Source organism: Microtus pennsylvanicus, chromosome 1 (genome assembly GCF_037038515.1).
Source record: "Microtus pennsylvanicus isolate mMicPen1 chromosome 1, mMicPen1.hap1, whole genome shotgun sequence".
Classification (NCBI taxonomy): domain Eukaryota; kingdom Metazoa; phylum Chordata; class Mammalia; order Rodentia; family Cricetidae; genus Microtus; species Microtus pennsylvanicus.
In genome coordinates this window covers 211372385-211393004 of record NC_134579.1, presented here as the reverse complement: position 1 = coordinate 211393004, position 20620 = coordinate 211372385, and the positions used below count along the sequence as shown (strand labels likewise).

At 50.3% G+C, this 20620-nt stretch overlaps 1 protein-coding gene across 13 annotated transcripts in view; it reads right to left on the bottom strand.

The window, feature by feature from the left end:
• Synj2 (synaptojanin 2) overlaps positions 1-20620 on the bottom strand; it is a 101544-nt gene that overhangs the window by 28764 nt on the left and 52160 nt on the right. For 11 of the 13 annotated variants that reach the window (XM_075950385.1, XM_075950425.1, XM_075950464.1 and 8 more), the window contains 9 exons: positions 17615-17698; positions 11005-11066; positions 7768-7864; positions 5393-5565; positions 3816-3897; positions 2889-3038; positions 2586-2751; positions 2239-2430; positions 152-233 (listed from right to left, as the gene is read on the bottom strand). In XM_075950385.1, the coding sequence (XP_075806500.1) occupies positions 152-233; positions 2239-2430; positions 2586-2751; positions 2889-3038; positions 3816-3897; positions 5393-5565; positions 7768-7864; positions 11005-11066; positions 17615-17698 (1088 nt within the window). The remainder of the gene's footprint in view (positions 1-151; positions 234-2238; positions 2431-2585; positions 2752-2888; positions 3039-3815; positions 3898-5392; positions 5566-7767; positions 7865-11004; positions 11067-17614; positions 17699-20620) is intronic. The other 2 variants (XM_075950494.1, XM_075950500.1) reach the window with 1 other exon arrangement.

Sequence of the window (20620 nt, the reverse complement as noted above, 5' to 3'; positions counted from 1 at the left end):
TGTGTGCAGGGAATGTAGCCAGGAGGACCCAGACAGCCAGAGCCATGGGCTGCTGGCCCAGAAACAGGCTGGCTCTAGGGGTACCTGGAGCCCTGATACTGGCAAGGCATCTGGTCCAGGGATACCTTGCTCTTCCTCCCTGGCCCCTTACCTGGCATTGACAATATTTCCCGCACTCAGCTCCACCATCTCTTCAAACCCCACGGCAAATATGTCAGCGGGGCTGCCGTCACCTGGGGAGCAAGGCAAGAGAGCAAAGGAATCAGAACTGCCAGACCTTGTGTTCCTGTTTCATGGAGTCCTTTTCCTTCTGCATGCCCGTGCCTGTTCATTGCTGGAACCCACCGTACCTGGCCACTCACAGGGGTCCAGGCACTGGAGCCTGCCCCCACTTCCCTCCTGTGCTGATTGCTCACCTCTGCCCTTCCCTGTATTCGGCCTGGAGCAGCCTGTGAACCTCTCTGGCTGCTCCTCTACAAAGGGGCAACTGTCGTGTCACCAGGTAAGGTAGCATTTTTAATTGGATACCGCGAGTGAAACACTTGGTTCAGTCTGGTCCCTCAAAAGAACAGCACCCTCTCACCCTTCCTGGTGGCATGTCTCTCTAGCCAGACCGTAAGTGAGCAGGAACAACAACATTCCTATTCATTTTGTGGCTCCCCGGTGTTTTTCAGGTTGATCTGGGGGTGGTTGCTTATGGTCACAGGAGACACTGCCCAGGAGAGGCCTGGCCACAGAGCACAGTGAGCCTGGAGCTGCCCCTCCTTTCTACAAAGGAGGCCACTGCTTCACAGAATCCCTGCAGCGGTTTACTGGACCTCCCAGGCACTTCTTCAGACACACGTGTGCCTGAGCCATCAAGAGCAGACAGTGTTCCAAATGCAGGAGGAAGGAGCCTCTGCGGCGAAAATCCAGCCAGCTCTCCGTGTTCTTCTCTGCTGGGCACATAGCACCGTAGCTGAATGGGCCGAAAGCATAGAGTTGCCTTTTCTGCTCTTTAAATGAGATACCAGCTTCTCTGTCTGAGCTAGTTGGCAACAGTAAGGTCAAAATGCACGTTTATCCTGAGCCTGGTGGGTTTCCAGGGAGTTTACGGCCATCTTCCCCATAATATCGCTGCCAGACTGCCACTGGGGTCTAGCTTAACCACATCCTATTATCCAGGCAGAAGGAGGGGGCCATTATGGCATTAGGAAACTCACCTCGGTTCCCTTGGCAGTACTGGGCTAGCTCTGGGGTCATTCAGACGACTATGCTAACACAAACCACCACAGATATGGTGACCCTGAACTGCAGACCCTGACCCCTTCCTTCCTTTCCTGAGGTGAGGGTTACATGGGTATGTGACAAGAGAGGCCACCTGTATTAAACCATGAATCACTTATCACCCAGGTGTGAACCTGTTCTTTGTTTTGGAATGCAGGAAGCAGCCAGGCCTCCATGAACGCTGCTGCTGCAAGCTAAGTAATCTTGCCAAATGCTTAGGACAGAGGAGTTTTAGATTCTAGATTTAGGACTATCTGCACACAGGCAATGAGATATCTTGGGGAAGACACCCAATTCTATACAAGGAATTCATCTGTGTCATGTACACCGTCACACACACACACACACACACACACACGCACACACACACACGCACACACGCACACACACACAGTTCTACACATCTTCAGTTTGCTGTGCTCCGACTGTGACTCATCATGGCAGATCAGCAGTGGAACACTCTCTCCTGTGACACCGTGTCCCCGCCCCCATGTGACGTCACAGCAGTACTGAAAAATTTCAGCCGCCCTAGCATTTAGGAGTGCAGAGTTCCAGACCAGGACTGTCTGTGCAGGCGTGGGCTTGGAGAACAAGGGCTGCATCAATGCCCAACACCCTCCACATGCCTTGCTCTAGCCGGTTCCTGATGGCAGCACAGTCTAGAGGCCACAGCTACAGATGACAACTATCCTGCCTGTTAGCCCTGGACCACAAAATCTCTGCATGTTTAGAGAAAGGCAGAAGACTCCCCACAAACCCCTCCAAGTACTTGGAAAAGAAAAGGTGTCTTGAAGTTAACATAATACCGCCAGTCAGCATTCTAGAAGGTGAGACCATGGTGCTTTTAAACATGTGGATAAAGGAAAATGCAAATATCAGTACCAAACTTTACACGGCAATGCGTGCAAAGTCAAGCTGCTGTGACAGGTTGTGGGGAGCCCTGCTTGGCCTTTCCCAAGTTACCATTCTCACCCTGAGAGTCCACTGCTCCTGAGAGCCGGGGGGCATCCAGAAGCCAGTCCGTGAGCTCCGCTGTGCCCAGGAGATTGGTACGGAATTGCTTCCCTCCGTTCACATTCCAGGTCCCCACAGCAATTTGGACCCGCTTGAAATTCGTGAATTCTGACTGGCGTTCTGTCATGGCCTTCAGGATCCTGGGTGTCACTGTTAGGAAGCATAAAAGACGCGTTCTTTCTGCAGCCCAGACTGCAGGGACCCTCTAATGCTGTCCAAGGGGTGGTCTGTTGGAGGCGCCACTCACGAGCCTTGCCGTCCCCTCAAGGCTGTGGACAGCCCAGGCAAGGGTGGGCATGCATTACCCAGAAGGGCCGTGTTGTCCAGAAGCATCCTTCCTTTGTCTGTGGACTCTTCATTGTAGACATCCCCAACCAGCAGGAGCTTGATGGCCTCTTGCTTCACCCCGTCAAAGAAGCTGGACTGGATGGTACGAGACATGGATCGGGCCCCATCCTTCAGTTTCCCCACCTGCGTGGGCACAAACACTCAGTGAGAGGGATCTAAGGGGCTTTCATTCCTGCTCCCCCAATCGGCCCTCCCTTGGCCTCCCACCACCCCTGGCCCGCCCCTACCTTGGCCTCCCACCACCCCTGGCCCGCCCCTACCTTGGCCTTTCCTTCCAGGGCCCTGCTTCCTGTGAACACCTTGCTCAGACTGTGCCCATTCAGAGACCACATGGCTTTGAAGGACTCCACAAAGCGGTCAATGATGGGCTTTGAATTCAGCCCCAGGCTCTCAAGCTGCAGATGAAGGACCTGGGAGAGAAACCAACTATGGTTATCACTAGGAAACCTTCCAGTGCCTCCGAGTGAGCACCTTGCTCATCAGACTGCCCATGAGGAACATCAGCTGCAGAGAAGCACCCCTCCCCCACCCCGACTCCAGCTTGGCTTAGACCATCTTCCCAGCCCCTCTTTGACTGCTAGGTGCCATCACTGTTGGGAGGGAGGGGGGGGCAATAGGTGGCATAGATGAAACTGTAAGAGGCCAGCCAGGCAGGTAGGCACAGTGGCACACAGGTAGTCCCTCCCCAGGCTTTGGGACCAGTCGTCTCAGCTGGTCTCATACTGCCTTGGCTCTGGAGGATAGTCAGGACTATCTCTTTATAGAATATCAGTTTCTTTTTTTTTCTTTTTGGTTTTTCGAGACAGGGTTTCTCTGTGGTTTTGGAGCCTGTCCTGGAACTAGCTCTTGTAGACCAGGCTGGCCTCGAACTCCCAGAGATCCGCCTGCCTCTGCCTCCCGAGTGCTGGGATTAAAGGCGTGCGCCAGCACCGCCCGGCAGAATATCAGTTTCTTAAGGGCACCTGCAACCCTCGGGCCACACCCAGTGTCTGGGACGCATCTCAGCATGCGTACAAATAAGAGAAAGGTCTATAATGGAACATGCAGGAAGCCACCGAGGAAACCACTCTAAATGCTCCCCCTCCACATCCCCGTCACCTGACTTATCACTGCAAAGTCAGCCCAGTAAAGCCACTTTTGCCCCACCCACAGCCCAAGACTTGACAGAAAAGGCCCAAGGAACTCACCTCCAGGGCAATGAAGCACTGTACAGTGTTGGTTCTGTCCAGGCAGTCAAGACAGTTCATCCGCAGAGTGCCTTCCTGGAAACTTAGGGCCAGGAGACATGGAAGGATCACACATGGCCTCGGTCTCTCTACTCCACAAGAGGGCCCCCTGCCTCCTCCCTGGCAGCTCAGCACAGCCCAGTACCCATCCCCAGAGATCCTGGACTGCAGGATTGACAGGCAGACCAGAGAACACGCTCTCAGCAGCCCACACCCCCACATCATCGTAAGCACAGCTGGGTCCTGCTATCTACAACGATGACATCCTACAGGCCTTATGGATACTCCATAGCAGAGACTCCTGGGAGAAGCTGAGACCCGAGTCTCTGGCACTGCATCAGCTGCTCAATAAGGACCTTGCTTTGCATGCTTTTGTTTAAACACACACTGGTAATATACACAGGCAGGCAAACTTGGGATGGTGCAACTCAACCTTTCGTTTTGCAGTTTTATGGGGGTTTCACACAGAATGGTTTTTTCGAGACGGTGACACCACTGTAACTCAAGTGGCACCTGCATGCCGCTGTCTCACTAAGGCGACCCTCCGCCACCGCACTGCAGCTCTTGTCTGAAGGTACCCAGTGTTTGTAAAGCCAGGCATTGCCTTGGCATTGAGGTTAAACAGGGACATCACCCAAGAGAAGCCCCAAAATGTGGAAATCATAGCAATAAATAAATAGGTACCTTTTACAGTAAGAACCGAGACAAGGCGGCAAAGCATGGCCTTGTTCAGCCCACTGGGTGGCAAAGTTCTCACTGCTCCGCATGTGTCTGTGAGTGATGGTGACCGTGTCTGCAGTGAGGGGACTAGGGAGTTTCTGTGAGGAAGTGATTTCAGACACCTGAGATCTCCTGATGACGGACTGTGGCTTGAGGAAGCTGGACCTCCGTTGCATTCGACTCAGAACAGGGTGACTCACAGCCCAGTGACGTGGCACCGTGGCTTTGCACCCGCTCACCTCATAGGTCCTGTCCCAATGTGGCTAAGTCATGTCATGTCATCTGAGCTCGGGGAGGGAGGGGGAGTGTGCTTGCCTGGTTGGTTGGGTTTGTGGCTGCTTGTTTTTGTTTCTGAGACAGAGTCTCAGGTAGCCCAGGATAGCCTAGAACTCACTGTGCATGATCTCAGACTTCTAACCCTTCTAGGTCTACTTCCCAAGCCTGGAGTGATAGGTGTGCACCCCCACCTCAGTACTGCCGGATGCTGGGACTGAACCCAGGGATCCATGCATGCTAGGCAGGCACTCTACCCACTGAGCTACATCACCAGTTTTGACTTCAAGGCTGGAATACAGCCCTTTATGTTCAGAAACGTCTTTTCCCAGAAAACCGGGCATTGCCTTCTCACTAAATTCAGAAGCATGTGTCTGCCTACAGAGGAGGGAGGAGAGAAGATCGGGGCCTCAGAACCCCAACATCACAGAGCTTATGATTCGGGAAACAACAGTGGAGCCGGTCAGTCAGGGAGGAAGAGGATCCCTGCTGAGGTGCATGAGCTAAGGGGTCCCCCAGCCTCCGCAGCCCCCACTGAGACTCACCGTGGACTTACATTCTCGCCCTTCGCAAACACGCCAAAGTCATCCCAGTGTAACTTTAACTGAGGCCTCAACAGGTTCTCCAATTTCTCTAGCTTCCCGCCTTTGGCAAACTGATGGAAGTCAAAATTTATCATAGGCGTGTCGCCTGCGTGGCAAGAAGCCCAGAGCAACTTCTGTAAAGGGAAAGGGGAGAGTGTGAGCCTGCTGACAGAAGGAGCGGGAAGCAAAGGCAAGGTGGGGCTGGTGGTGTCCTCTGGTGGCTTGGGTGCTTTGGTCACATCAGCTGGTAGACTGGCCCTGACCTTGAAAGGGAAACAGAAGACAAAAACCTGGGGGGCAGGGTTGAAGGGCACAGAGGACACAAAGAACATCTTGCCTGCAGAAGAGCAAAAGGTCCCCCTTGGGCAAAAGAGGTCACAGCAGGGGTGTTTCTCTGGGGGACATCCCACTCTTCCTGGGGCCCAGGTGAGGGAAGCTTAGAGCTGTTCTTCAGGTGGCCCAAGTGCCCAGCCCTCAAGAACAGCGACATGTGGCAGACCATGTAGCTCATAATCTAGCTCCTGTTGCCCTGGTAACCAGCCCCATCCAGACAGGCACCAGCCCGAGGAGGATGGGCTCAGCAATAGTTGAGTCTCCAGACTAAGATGGCTGGCAGGATGTGCAGAGCAGTGCAGCCTGAGACCCCGAGTAAAGGTGGGGGACACGGAGGGAAAGTGGGGGCACAGAGAGAGACTTATCAGGGCTATGGGTGGGTCAGGACACGCCTCACAGAGGGGAGGCCTCCTTTCCCCATACGGCCTCCCTAGCCTGGCAAACTTCCTCAGCCTGCTCACCAAAGCACCCTGGAGTAGGAGACAGGCTGCCTGCCTTCTTCAGCCTCCTGTCTCTGGACCTCACTATATTAACCCAACACCTGCCCATCCAGAGGTTCTGAGAGCTCCAAAGAACTAGGAGGACCCTGGATCGCTCCAGCCAGCCAGAATGCAACTGGATACATTCTGCCACCTTCAAGAAAGTCTTGTTGGGGAAAATGAAGCCTATGCAACTAAAACAATTTGGTGGCCTTGCCCAGCTATGGAATGATAACGGCTGGGGCCCAGGCTGCCCGCTAGGCTCTGGCTTCTCTCTGGTAAGGGAAGCTCAGGAGAGAGAGTCATGGCCTGTCTCCAAGTAGTGTTAGTTCTACCTGTTCAGGAACCATCCGTAACTCCTGGGACATCTCTGTCCTCCGGGGATAAAGGAGGCCTTCCCTCCAGTGCCAGGGCATTGCCACCAGCTGGGGGAGGGGCTGGCCTGTCTTTTCTATAGCATGAAAGATTTGCGTTTTTTTCGTTGGAGAGAGATAATGAGGTTGATTTTCTCTGTTGCCCCTTTCCCCTCACCTTCCTTAAAATAAGCAGTCAGCATTGCTGCCAAGAGAAGTGGGAGGAGATATTTCTTGAGCTTGTTGCTCATAGCAACAAACTAAACAGGAAAAGCAAGTCTGGCCAAAGACAATTGGAAGCCAGCGAACTCCTGCTCCCCGCAGCATGCAGCTTTTCTAAGAAGAGACAAATGGCACTCCGGCTGGATGTGACTTCCTGTAGACAAGGGTTAGGGGGGCAGTGGAAGTCACAAAGGTCACATCTCTACCAAGGTGACCTTAGGGTGTCTCCACAAAGGACTCCTTTGAACTTAACACAACCAGAGAGCCTTTTCCTACGAGGCAGAGGCTATGGAGTCTCTGCAGGGAGGCTGTCTCAGGTCACTGAGTCTTCGATAGAAGACCATCAGCTCGTGGGTCCTGTGGCTGAGAGGCCAGAGTGGAGTCAGCAGCCCCCTCTGCTTCCTCACCCTGTCAGGATCCACTCTGCTCTGAACTGGGCACCCAGGAATTGGAAGGAGCCTGCTAGGAGCTGGCACAAGGCCTCGCCTGGCAACCCAAACACGAGACTTGAAGGCCATCCAGGCAGAAGGAAGCCACACAGGGTCTGCTTTGAACCAAGACATTCAGCAGCAACTCAGCACAATGCCATGGGTGCTGGCAGGTGGGGCCTCCAAGGTGCTGGGCCAGTGCTAGGCTGCCCTTCTGTTCTGGCCTGGAGAACACATCTTAGGGGGAGCATGGGAGGCCTCTCTGCCCACGTGGAGCTCGGGGAAACAGTTCTGTTTAGACTGAACCCATTCTCCCACCCCTCGGCTCATAGAAAATAAACTGAAAGCATTAAGAGCCTAAGTCATCCAGCGCTAGGCTCTAAAAACCTACACAGGGTATTTACCTATCCTCAGTACCCTTGCGAGCAGGGCTGCCTGGGTCTCCCGGTACTACCAGGTGAGTGGGCCCCGACTCTGCCCCTCCCCGCCCACCCCCGGCTGGGCAGGAAGGTGAGCATTACCTTGAAGGCCCTGTTGAGCACCTCCTCACCACCTCTGCTTCCCAGCAGGTTCACGACCACCTGCTTGCCATACTGTTCCTTCAGAAGCACCATGTGCCTGCAACGGTATCAGGGGTGGCGGTAACTCCAAGGCACCCGAGGCCGGGCAACCTGCACCTCCATCTCAGCATTGCAGGTCTGGGACCAGCCATGTCCCTTACTCCCAAGCATACAGGGGAGGAAAACTCCTTCCTCCTGGCTACCAGCACCGCTCATGTGAAACTCACTGGGTGTAAGTCAGTCCAGGCTGTTTGAATGGAGGTTTGGGACAGTAATGTTTAGAATGTGAGACTTTAGATGAAGCTGTACTGGTCCTTCTATAAATGCTCCCCGTCTTTTGTGAACGGCCATAAGGGTTCACAGCACAGCTACCTCCAGAGTTAACCCAGAGCTGCTACTTTCTGTCCCTCCTTTTCCTAGTTCGAAACCCTGGGGGATGAACTTCGACCTCTACCTCAGAGGCCAACCTCCTCCCAGGTGCTGCGTTTCACCGTGAAACCCAACTAGATGGTGTCACAAACCATCCAATCCACATCTCAAACATCACAGAGGCTCCAGTTCTTAATCTTTATCCCAAGTTCGCTAAACGTAACTTTATTTTTCCTTGGGTTTAATATAGCCCAGGCGGGTCTCACTACACAGTTAAGGATGGCCTTGAGCACTTGATGTCCTAGCCTTCATTTCTCAAATGCTGGGATAACAGGCATGCGTTGACTTGCTTAGCAAAAGGGCCTTAATAATTTTAATCTTAGCAATGTTTCAATGTTGTGGTTTTAAAAATAGGAAAATACAATGCAAAAATAAGACACATAAATAGAACTTAATAGTGTAATTTTTCTATGGAAGTTTTTTTTTTTTTTTTTTTTTTTTTGGTTTTTCGAGACAGGGTTTCTCTGTGGTTTTGGAGCCTGTCCTGGAACTAGCTCTTGTAGACCAGGCTGGTCTCGAACTCACAGAGATCCGCCTGCCTCTGCCTCCCGAGTGCTGGGATTAAAGGCGTGCGCCACCACCGTCCGGCATCTATGGAAGTTTTTAATGTAAATTTACAATATTTTTACATGTAAACATAGAAAAATGAATTTTTTAAAAAGATTTATTTATTATACAGTGTTTTGCCTGCATGTTCACCTTCACAACAGACGAGGGCGTCAGATCTCATTACAAGTAGTTGTGAGTCACCATGTAGTTGCTGGGAATTGAACTCAGGACCCCTGGAAGAGCAGCCAGTACTCTTTTCACCATGGAGCCATCTCTCCAGCCCCGAAAAATGAAAATTTTTACATGTAAAAAAAATATATATATGGAAAGATATACACTGTGGTATTAAAAGTGGGAAGAATGTTAAATTTGTTTTTCTTCTTTTAACGTTTTTCTTTTTTTCCAAGTTTCTACAATTTACTTTCTGACATTTATTTTATAAATATAATTATTTTTAATTTCATAAAGAACTAATTTTAGCCTGAGAATAAAAAATATTCTTCTCCTTGTGTCGAGTGATATCACGTGATATAGAAAGATTTAAAAGTGGGTAGTTTTATCTAAGCTTGTCTGCGGACTAGTTAACCCAAGTGAGGGGTGAAATTCTCTCCAAGGCCACTGGTTCCACTACAGGGAGGGTCTTGGCTGATCAAGAAAGGGACAAGAAGAGATGGACTTGGAGGTTCTGCTCTTAGGGATTTCCCAGAGAAGATGTATCAGTCTCTGTCTAAGGTCAGACACGTATGTCCTGTTTCCACTGAGGTACTCTGGGTAGCTGGTTGTACCTATCATGGGTGGCCGAGTCCCATGCTAGCCACATATCCAAGCCACACCCTGCCAGGCAGCTTCTCGGGAATAAGACCCATAGGGGCCTGATCTCCCTGTCTGACCTCTGTGTCCCCTCTCAGAGGGTTCCAAATCCCAAGGTTGGAAGAGGGAGGCCACAGCTCAGCTATTGTCTTTTGGTGACACCAAAGCTGACTCTCTGGAGCAGATCCTGTACTCTCTCCTTTGAAAAATTCAGCTCCCCATCCCTGAGCAGGGAAGTTGCAAGAATTAAAGAGAACTAAAGAAGGCCAGAGCTTGGCACCTGGGAAGGGATTCCCCTTTGTTTCCCTTTAGTCTAAAAATAAGATGATATTTTTCATGTCCATATGAGATGTGCCTTTTTGGCATAAGGGAGGCTCTGATGGAACAAATCCAGCAGGACCAGCCCCTTGTTAGAATTTCAGTCTACACTCATATATATCCTGGGAACGTCTAGTCAATCAGGATAACTCTGCGTGTGTCATGTTTACCACACCTGAGTGTGTCACACAGAAAGCCCGCCATTTATACATCTAACTAGGGAGTCCCTGGGGTGCTCACATTACCAGCATTAACGTGGATTTCAGAAAGTTTATAAACAAATGTGAAGCTCAATGAGGCTTTAGGAGGAATGGATACAGTACTCAGTTACTTTTGAGAATTTTTGTGAAATTTAAGATCTTAAAAATTAGTACTCAGATTAAAAACAATTTTTTTTCTGTCTTTTGCGGGGGGGCGGGGCTGTCCTGGAACTAGCTCTTGCACACCAGGCTGGCCTCGAACTCACAGAGATCCGCCTGCCTCTGCTTCCCGAGTGCTGGGATTAAAGGCATGTGCCACCACCGCTCGGCTTAAAAACAAAATCTTTTAAAGGAGCTATTAACTATCCAAGTACAGATTATAAATGGCTCAAGCTGGCACTGGTTTTCCCTAAGCAGGGTGTAAAACGGTGTTATAGTCCAATTGTCTATTTTCTTTTAAAATGAAATGTATATGCCAAAGCTTTTTGTCTAGGATACATAAATAATTGACAATGGGTAAAACTGAGAGGGACTTGGGAGTTTGCATATTCTTTTACTTTACACCTTTCTATACTTAAAAATCTTAATATGTTACTTTTAACCAGAAATAGTGCGGATATAATTCAGATTATCCCTTAATAATCAGGAGTAATAAGATAAAATAATTTTAGTGTGCTGCCTACACATTGATGAATTCATTTTTAAGAAGACTTGAGAACAAGCAAAAAAAAAAACATATCTCATTTTATAAACTCCTTTCTTGGGTAAAGGGCCAAAGAAAGCAAGAGACAGATTTGATTTGGGATTGGGGTTCCCTTTTCACCATCCCGCCCCTTGCCCTGCCATCTAAATGGAGGATGGAAGGTCTTGGATGGTACCCTATGGTCCTTACCTTTCGAAAGCAGGGGCATTGGCCTCTAGGCCTCTGTGTAGTCTCAGATGATGGGAGCCAACCTGCAGAAAGGCAGAGCAGGATGACGATCAGGATAATGATGATGATGATGCTCACTGAGCCAAGACGATGACTTTCTAACTCTATAGTCATGCTGCATTTGGCACCTGCTGGGTCATCTCTGTGGCTCATTCCCTGCTAGGGCAGGCTAAGGCCAGGCTCCCTTGACTCTGCTAACAATGCTCCCAACCTTGCAAGGATTGGCATCCCCAGGTCTCTGCACCTGCAGGCCCCCTAACTATAGTATGGGCCATGCCATGCCAGCAAAATTCTCCCATTTCTATTCTTCCTAACGGAGGCTATTGTGACTGCTCCAGTACTGGCCTGTCTCCCTGAGTCCCAGCCTGAAGTCCCTTCTGTTAAGTAGGTGGCAGCTGAGGGTCCAGGCCCAGGCTCTAGAGCGCTCTGCTATAAACATCACCTAGGCCGTACGTAGCTTAGTTACTGACTGCTGACTCAACATGTCACTGAGTACCCAGTCAGGAACACAGTGAGGAAACTGAGTCCCCGGCCTAGGTGGTTCTCATCTAGCTCTGGTCACCGCAGAAAGACCCAGAAACAGTGAAAGGTTTCAGCAATTCTGCACAACTTGGCCTAATACGGTGGTGACTGCGCTGGGACTAGCGGCACCACAGTGTGGCATGAGGATCTTCTCCATCTGTGCTCCTTCTGACCCACAGGGGAAGACAGGCCGTGGGTAGAAAGCCAGAGCACAGCAAGAGAAAGTGCAGTCCAGCCCAGAGTGGAACAGGACGGGCACAACTATCTCGATCATGTCACGACAGCTAATGTAACATCAGTGCTAACAAGGAACCCACTCTTGGGAACACAGGGAAATCAAGGACACCCTCCGAGACACACACAGGAATATCCAGGGTAGAAGATGGGTGGAAAGGAATGGAGTCCTGGCCAGAAGGTTCCAAAGTGTGGTCGCCTGGCGACAAGTTAGAAACGCTAAGTTGGCAGGTCCAGCTCAGATCTGCTGAGCCGTATTTCTGAGGGTGGAGTCAGGAATGTGTGTTCCAGCAGCCTCCAGCTGATTCCTAGATGCATAGCCCTTGTGGTTTGGCAGCACAGGTTTTGACTCATTTCCTGTCTCTTGCTAACCCCTTTTGCTCTGGTTACAAAAGTATGCGGGGGCACATCAGGGCAAGAGCAGCTTGGGGCTGAACCCACAGTGCAAGGCTGCAGGGAGCTCTGGGACTTCTGGCGTCATGGCTACAGGGCGAAGCTCTCTATCTGCTAAAACGGCAAGAGCTCTGGATAGGAAGGGCGAGGGTGAGAGCCATCAGTCTACACTCCTCAGGCCCTGTGCCCTGACTCTGCCACCTCCAACTCGGCTAGTCTTCCCTCCACCTCCGGCCCACTCTAACACTGCACCACACAGTCTTTTCCGGCATCACCTACCCCCAGCGAAAGTATGTCGGCAGGAAGGAGCTGCAGTCGGCAGGATAAACTCTCCGTGTGCCCTGTGTTGCTTTTCTCAGTTTCCCCCTCTTCTCCTTCACCTCAGCCTCTTCCTTCTGGCTGAAGGACCGATGATCCTCGCCTGAACCTAAAACTACCCATTTAATCCCATAGCTTACACAACTGAGTTACAGTCCAAACCCCGAGAACAGCTTCTGGGGTCACAGCAGAGGTTCAGCTTGCACTCAGGAGCCCTGGTGACCATGAGCAGCGGCATCTCCAGGCTCTGCGGTGCCCACCGCTTCCACCCAGAGGCTGGCACCATGCTTATCTCAGCAGCTCCCGTCAGGGTCTCCTTGGGAACACTTCTGGGGGTTCTCATTATGACCACGGTCTGGCATGTCCCAACCACTCTACTAGCTTACCAGTGAGCCGTGGCACTGCTCTTCCTGACTGGCCGTGCTGCGGCCATGCTGACAGAAGCAAATGGCAAAAATCAGATCTTCACCACCAGACCTCAAAAGTGACTCACACCTGGGATCCCAAACATGAAGCTAGTGCCATTCCCTAGATAAGAGCCTCGGGGTTCACAACAATGCACCTGCCGTTCCTCTGCCTATGTTGCCTCGTTTGCCCAAGTCGTTCTAGTCCCCAAGTCAACGTAGACAAAAATCCTGAAGGACCCCTTCTAGACCTCTGAGTGGTCTCTCTTCTACCTGCCTGGGCCAGGACAACACTTTCTTTCTCTGCTGCTCAGATCTCAACCTTCCTCGGTCACGGCTCTACTCGTGTGAAGGCAAGGGCTACATCTGATCCCAAATGTCCAGTGTACACAGAAATGCTCCATCGGTGTGCCTAGGACTTCTGACTTCCTGTCAGTGTGAGGCACAGCAGAGAAACAGCCGAAGACACGCTCTTTGTGTCCCACGGCTACATCTGAGCCCTTCTGAAGGAGACAGACCTCTTACCAGCTCCAGGACACAGAGCCACACTTCTCCCAACATGACTGTACTAGCCTCCATTTGCTTCTACTATTATTAGCCACAGCTATCATTGTGAGCACTGTGAGTCTAAACACAATGCCAAATTCTAGATGTATTGTTAATGTGGGATTCCCCTCTGTATGCTGTGAATATGTTTTATTGCCATTGGTTAATAAAGAAGCTGCTTTCAGCCAATGGCTTAATAGAGTAAAGCCGGCAGGAAATCAGAACAGAGACAGAGAGAATGAGAGAGAGAGCGAGAGAGAGAGAGAGCGAGAGAGCACATGTGGAGTCAAAGAGAGATGCTGCGTAGTCACAGAAGGAGACAGATGCTGAATGGAACCTTACCAGTAGGCCACAGCCACATGGAAATACACAGAATAATAGAAATGGGTTAGTTTAAGATGTAAGGGCTAGCTTGAAATACGCTTAAGCTATTGGCCAAGCAGTGTTTAAATTAATACAGTTTCTGTGTGATTATTTCATGTCTGGGCAGCTGGGAAATGAATGAGCAATCTCCACCTACATATTGTGATTTTTAATCTTCTCTATAACCCCATGAGGGCAGGTATTTCCCAATCTTACTTTATAGAACAGTAAGCTATGGCTTAGAAAGAAAATAATTTCTTCAAAACACAGTTGTTACCATGTGGGATGCCCAGGTCTCTCTAGCTTCACAGCTTACCCTCTGAATTCCTATGAGAGATGGATGGCCTGGCAACCTTGGTTGCTCCAGGGATTGGGACAAACATGCAGCTGTTTTCTCTCGGGCTTACCAACCCATGGCACCCATTACATGGGCTAATTTGGTCTTGACTTTCGTTCATTTCCACTTGGAGGACTTCCACTTCACTCACTCACACCAGGACCTTCTGTGCCATACACTGTCTCGTTTCCCTAGCACACAAAGAGGCGCCTGCATCACCATATTCCCAAGAACCTGAGAAGCAGCCTTTGAGAGAGAAGAGATGGACGTGGATGAGATGCTCTAATCTACTCTGCATCTTTCCTCTGTTTGGTTCCATCACGTGAACTTCAAAGCAAAGACCGGACGCATGTCTGAGTCAGTCCCAGGGATGGGAGATCCTGACGCTGCAACAGGAGTAATCTCCCCCAGATAAATAAAATTATGTATACATCCCATCATAGGCTCTGCCAGAAGAGCTTGAGTTTTAAGGGTGAAGCTCTCACTGGGGTTATTATAAACTGCACAGCCACCAGCATGGGGCAGACAAATTATTAAAAGTGCATGGTGCCGTGTAGACTAGAGATCTAGGAGTCGGTGCTGGGAGCATCATGCCCATGACTCTCTGCAGACGAAGCATCATGGCCCAGCCTTGTCGTTCCCAACTCTTCTCCTCATCCCTTGCAGGGCTCATATCCCTAGGACAGCTTCCCCCCCCCCCCGCCCGCCAAGAAAGCACTGAATTGCAATTTAGAATACACACCCTTCCTCAGCACATCTGGGGATGTTTCATCCTACCTAAGCAGGAAGAAAGGGCAAACTTGGAAATGAAAAAAAGACTGGGGAAACTGTAATCACGATATATTGTATGAGAACAGAAAGTATTTTTAGTAAAAGTGTGTGTAGAGGGGGAGACATCCAGAACCTATGTTAGCCTGATAGTTGCTACTGAATGTAGACCCCATTTGTAGAGCTGCCCCACCTCTCTGGAGATGACATCATCTCTTTTTGATGATAGATGGCATTTAGAGTATAAATACAGGTATTAGGTCCCAAAGATAGCAAATCCCAAATAAGACTATGAATGCTAGCCTTTTAACCTGTGTCTAAGACACCATGAGGATTTGCCAAAGGACGAGTGTCAGGAATCTAAAAGGGTAGGGGAGCTGCCTCGATCCTGCCCATGTCCATCTGAGACACAGCCATGGCTACGCAGGCTGTGTCAGCAGCACTGGAGACCAAGTTCGTCATACAGATAGGAGATCAACAGGCTATGTCTCGTGTTTTAGATGAAGGAGACCAGAACATTGAGAGGCCAAGCAATCAGACAAAAGACCCTCAAAAGAGCAGGAAGATGCCGGAGAGGACAGAACCCTAAACCACACAAGAGCTTCAAGAGAACCTTGGAAGAAAAGAGAGACGTGCTCCTCAGCATCCCTGGATGTCCTGGAGAGACAGGCAGACAGACAGTGGTCTGGTACAAGGAAGATTTTTCTAATCATCAGGACCCCCATTGGACCTGGAACATAGCCTCTCTCTCAGAGGTCCAGGAGAAGGGATCCTTCTAGAGCTGTGAGGCTGAGACAAATTTCAAAGTCCTTTCAATGTTCTAAGGCTTCCATGATCAATCTTTGGGTTTCTGATAAGTTTTGCATGAATATAATGTAGCCTCCCAGATTCCTCTGTACCCTGAGTTCACTTGATCTTTGTGATTCCTCACACAGAGCTCAAAGGAACCCACATCTAGAAAAAAACACATTTCAAGCACCTTCAGACATCCTGGGCTTTAAAAGGAGCTGTCCCAGGGAATGCAAGTTCTGGAGATAGATGGGGTGGGACTGCAGGTAGGCAGGGCCTTCCACTTCAGTCCTGACTCCCACATCTGACTCTATAGAGATGGGGCAGGCTGGGGGATCCCGTGGCCTGAGTTGGAGCTGGGAAGAGGGTGATGGCCGGTGGCATGAGTGTCCTAGCCATGGTGACACACTTCCAAGTTTGAGGCAGGGGTGTGGCTCAATGGTAGAGTTCCTGCCTAGTCTGCAGGAGGCCCTGGATTTGATTAGCACTAGAGAAAAACAAAACAAAACAGCTATTCTAAACAGAGATTACAGAGCTTGTTACATACTCTATAAATGCTAAGATTCACTGGCCTGTATACTTTAAATATGGAGTTTCTGCTAGGAAAGGTATTTACCCAGAGAACTGTTTAAAACACAACAAAACCTCTAGGAGCTTGGGCATGGTGGTACAGGTCTGTAATCCTCACACTTGTTAGGCAGAGGCAGAAAGACTGCCACAAGTTCAAGGCTAGCCTAAGCTCCACGGTGAGACGAAAACAGCAATAGCAGCAACGAAAGACCCTTGGAAGGCCTCCAGGGGAACTTTCCCCTCACAAGCAAACCCAAGCTCAAGTCTTCTGCCTTTCAGTGTCACTGGGCATCTTCATTCACCTAGAAAACGGAATATCAACAAATCCTCACCCCGCCCCAGAACTCAGAACCTGAATGAGACGCTCCATCCATCCATCTTACTCTAAGGGCTGACAGCCAAGTGACCAGTGCTGTCAGCACGACACAATGTATTGGCAGCCCTGGGGACAAGTCCAGGCTGGGCTAAGAAGCTGAGCCCAAGACCGGGCACTGTGAGCCCTGCTGTGTCAATCATTCCTGAGAACCTGGCACATAGTGCTTTTGGCCTCTTGGGCTGCTGGCTGATCACCCAAACCTCATACCACAAGAGCCCTGGGTAAGAGAAGCCAAAGACTGAAGACCCAGGGAGACGCTTTCTCGGACACTTTGGTCATGCAAAGCAGAACCAGACGGAGCAAGGAGGGGGAGGAACCTCAATTCGACTCTCCCCAGATGCATGGTGTCAGAACCCACTTGAGGGAGCAGCGTGCCTTTCAGTGACAACAGCTGTGTCCTTGGACCATGTTCCCAGTCCCTGAACTCTTTTCAGGACGCAGAAGCCGAATCCCCTTGGCACTGCCCAACGCTGTACTTTGCATGGCGGAAGGTATTTTTAGAAATCACGGGAAAGCTCAGCAATCCTCACGTGGCCCCACACAAGCACCGCAGAGAGCCAGACCCGTGATGTGGCCACCAAGGGTCCAGCAGACCCTCCGGAGCCTTCGAGAGGATTCCCAGCTGCCAGATATGTTATCAAAACGCTCAGCTTAGGGTCCCATTGAAGCCAATCCCACCCAAGCCCTCTCTGGTTCGCCTCCTCTGCAGATCACTCACTGAACAACGTAAACAGCTAATATATACACGGTCTTCAGATCACAGACTACACCCAGTGTACCTGTGAAACTCTCTCTCTCTTTCTCTTCACAGGTTAGCTCAACACAGCTGGGCCAAGGAATGAGACCATAAACGGCACCAGGAAAGAAACGTTTAAAGAAACAAACTCCAGCTACTCAAAGAGACCAGCAGTGCACGGACACTGTGGAAAGTCTTCTGTGTAAATTACCTACCTGAAGCCCCGGCTGCTCCCAGAACAGCGGAACAGAGCCTCGGATCTGGACAAAGGACGATACTCCATCATCCATGTAAATCGTCTGCGGCACAAGGAGACAGAAAGAGAAAGGGACTCTTCAATGAAACTGAATGTCCTGGGTTGTAACGGGATCCGGTGCCTGTGACCTGACACCAGCCTGGAGGATAGTCGGTGGACTTCGGTGCCCTCTGCTCTCTCACCTGGCAGGACTGGAGCTGCTGCGACGTCACCCACCAGACAGTAAGGTATGGGGCTATTGCCTGGCCTCTGAAGAGGGGTCTGCGCTCTGACCCGCTTGTGCAGGAGTCCAGGACACACCCTTACCTAATGACCTAGCACACATTTCCTGCTTTACAACCAGAAGCAGCTGAGCTGGGAGTTTAGCTGAGACCTTTCCGGAGGGCTCTGCTTTACCTGCTCAGTAACTAAGGCGCTATTGATAAAGGACTGACCCGAATAAATCGGCTCTACTCAAAGTCCTGCTTACTGCAGATGCCACTGGTGACCTTCATGGCACAGGCCAAGGCTCAATGTGAACTTGTCTGCAGCCCCAGCTCTGCGCCACTGTGTTTTCAAACATGCCACCAACTAACACACACACACACACACACACACACTAGCTTTTTACAATACACAGACCCCCTTCCCCCCGTAGAAGTAAATGCTGCTTAAATTCCTGGTAATAGCGCCTGCTGACCAGTTTTGTAGTAGCCTACCTGCTTCCAACGATAGAGGAGCCAATGCGAGTTTAAAGGACAAAAACATACAGTCCCTAGCAGGCTCTGGAGGTGGCTGCGGTGGTTATCAGATGGTGGCCTTTATCTGTGCAACCCTACCCAGGCCTGGCAAGGCCACCATGGGCGCCGCCGTGAGTCCTTTCCATTGCTCTTACAGGGTAGCTTTCCACACAGGCTAGATCATGCTCAGATGGCATATGCATTAGTAATTCCTCAGGGGGAGGGGGCTGGACAGTGAGCCTTGAGGTTCTCTGGACGACAGGCATGCCATGAGCCCGGTATCTAGGCTATAAACGTAATTCTAGCCTTCGTCTCCAGAGGAAAATACACTAGGTTGTCTGTTTCTCGGTACGGGCTACCAGTGAATGTGTTACCTCTATTATTCTGTTTGCCCCACTGCAGGAAAGCTTGCCCTCCTGAGATCAAAGACACAAGACTGACTGTCCCTGACAAAGAAACCGAGTTAGCTAACATGAAGACAACCATTTACAAGGCCAGAATCTGACCTAAGCTAAGGACGCTCAGCGCTTTTCTCTGATGATCTTGGACTTTATACACTACATTCTGCCTTGGCCTGGGTCCCTCTGAGCTCAGTGCTGGAGACAGTGCCTGGGACCCCTTCTCTATGGGCAACAGTTCTCTCTTTCTCCCCATAAAAATCATCTGTATGTGTCTCCTGCCCCATCACCCCATCATCCAGTGTATAGCCCAGTAGCCAGCACAATGTTGTTCTACAGGGTTTCTATGCTGGTGAGAGAATAGCCTCCACACCCACAGGGCTGCCTCCTCTCACAGGTGCCATTTCCACAGGGTCCCTGGAGAGGCCCAATGTGCCCAGCAGTGTAGCCTAGGCACATTATTAAAATGACTTTATCCTGCCTCCCTCTCTAAATGGATTAAACGTCACTTGGTACCCTGAGAGTAAGTTTAGGTACGTTCTCTCCCAGCCTAGAGTGGTCACTTGGAAAACGTCACTGCTGTGTGTGGATGAGGCCACTCAGAGCCAGGAATGCTGAGCAGGGATAGGTATCAGGGCAGGGAGGGCCAGGCTGCAGGAAGGGGGGGAGGCAAGAATGGACAAGATAAGGAAGGATCTTAGGCAGAGTTAGAGCCCTAGAAGACGAACAGGAACCCCAGTGCCGATGCCATGGGGGGCCTGGTACTGTGCAGCCAGGAGGGCCACCCCAAGCAACTTCTTTTGTGGAAGGCTGAGAATGGAGAGCTTCACGTGAGAGGCTCTTCCAGGATTCTATTTCCAGATGCAGTATTTACAAACCCATGCCTCCCCACTGGCACCCTCAGGAGAACACACACAGTCACCCTAAGCTCCCTTCATTAGGTGACGGCCTGCTTGTCAAGAGCCAAATATTTATCATGCACCCTTTGCTGACAGGCTGAGGGACTGAGCTTTGTTTTTCTGCAAAGTTGAGTCACTGCTGCAGAGGAGCCAACTGGGTATGACTCACAGCCGAGCTGGAAAAAAAAGAAAAACCCAGACTTCCTCCCAAGAAGCCAGAGAAGGCATCTACCACATGGACACACAGTGTGTATGCATCTACATGTATATACATGCCATATAAACATACATACATATATACCCACAAGTATACAGCATACATAATAAATACACCATGCATAAACACGAATATACAAACATCACACAAGCACACACTGTAAGGGACTTAAAACATACAACATATATAATATATGCACGCACACACCACACAGATGCATGAACACAGAATGTATGTATAGACATGTGCATGTGGACACAAACTTGTACACACACACACACACACAAACTGTTTACAAGAACTCCACCTATTCCTCAGGAAAATGTTAAAGCAAGGCAAAAGTAGAAATCCTACAAGCAGGGCTCACTCTCCTGCTCCGTGTGTGTGTGTGCGCGCGCGCATGCGCGCGCAAGCATGAGTACTCTCAAGCATACGTGAAGATGTCAGAGGACAACTTGCAGGAATCATTTCTCACCTTCTACCACAGCGGTTCTCAAACTTCCTAATGCTGTGACCTTTTAACACAGTTCATGTTGTGGTGGCCCCCAACTATACAATTATTTTTGCTGCTAGTTCATCTCTGTAATTTTACCATTATTATGAGTTGTAATATAAATATTTGTGCTTCCTGATGGCCTTAGGTGAACCCTGTGAAAAGGTCAGTCCTTTTACTCCCCAAAGGGGTCATGACCACTGGCTGAGAAGCCCTGTTCTACCATATGGGTTCTGGGG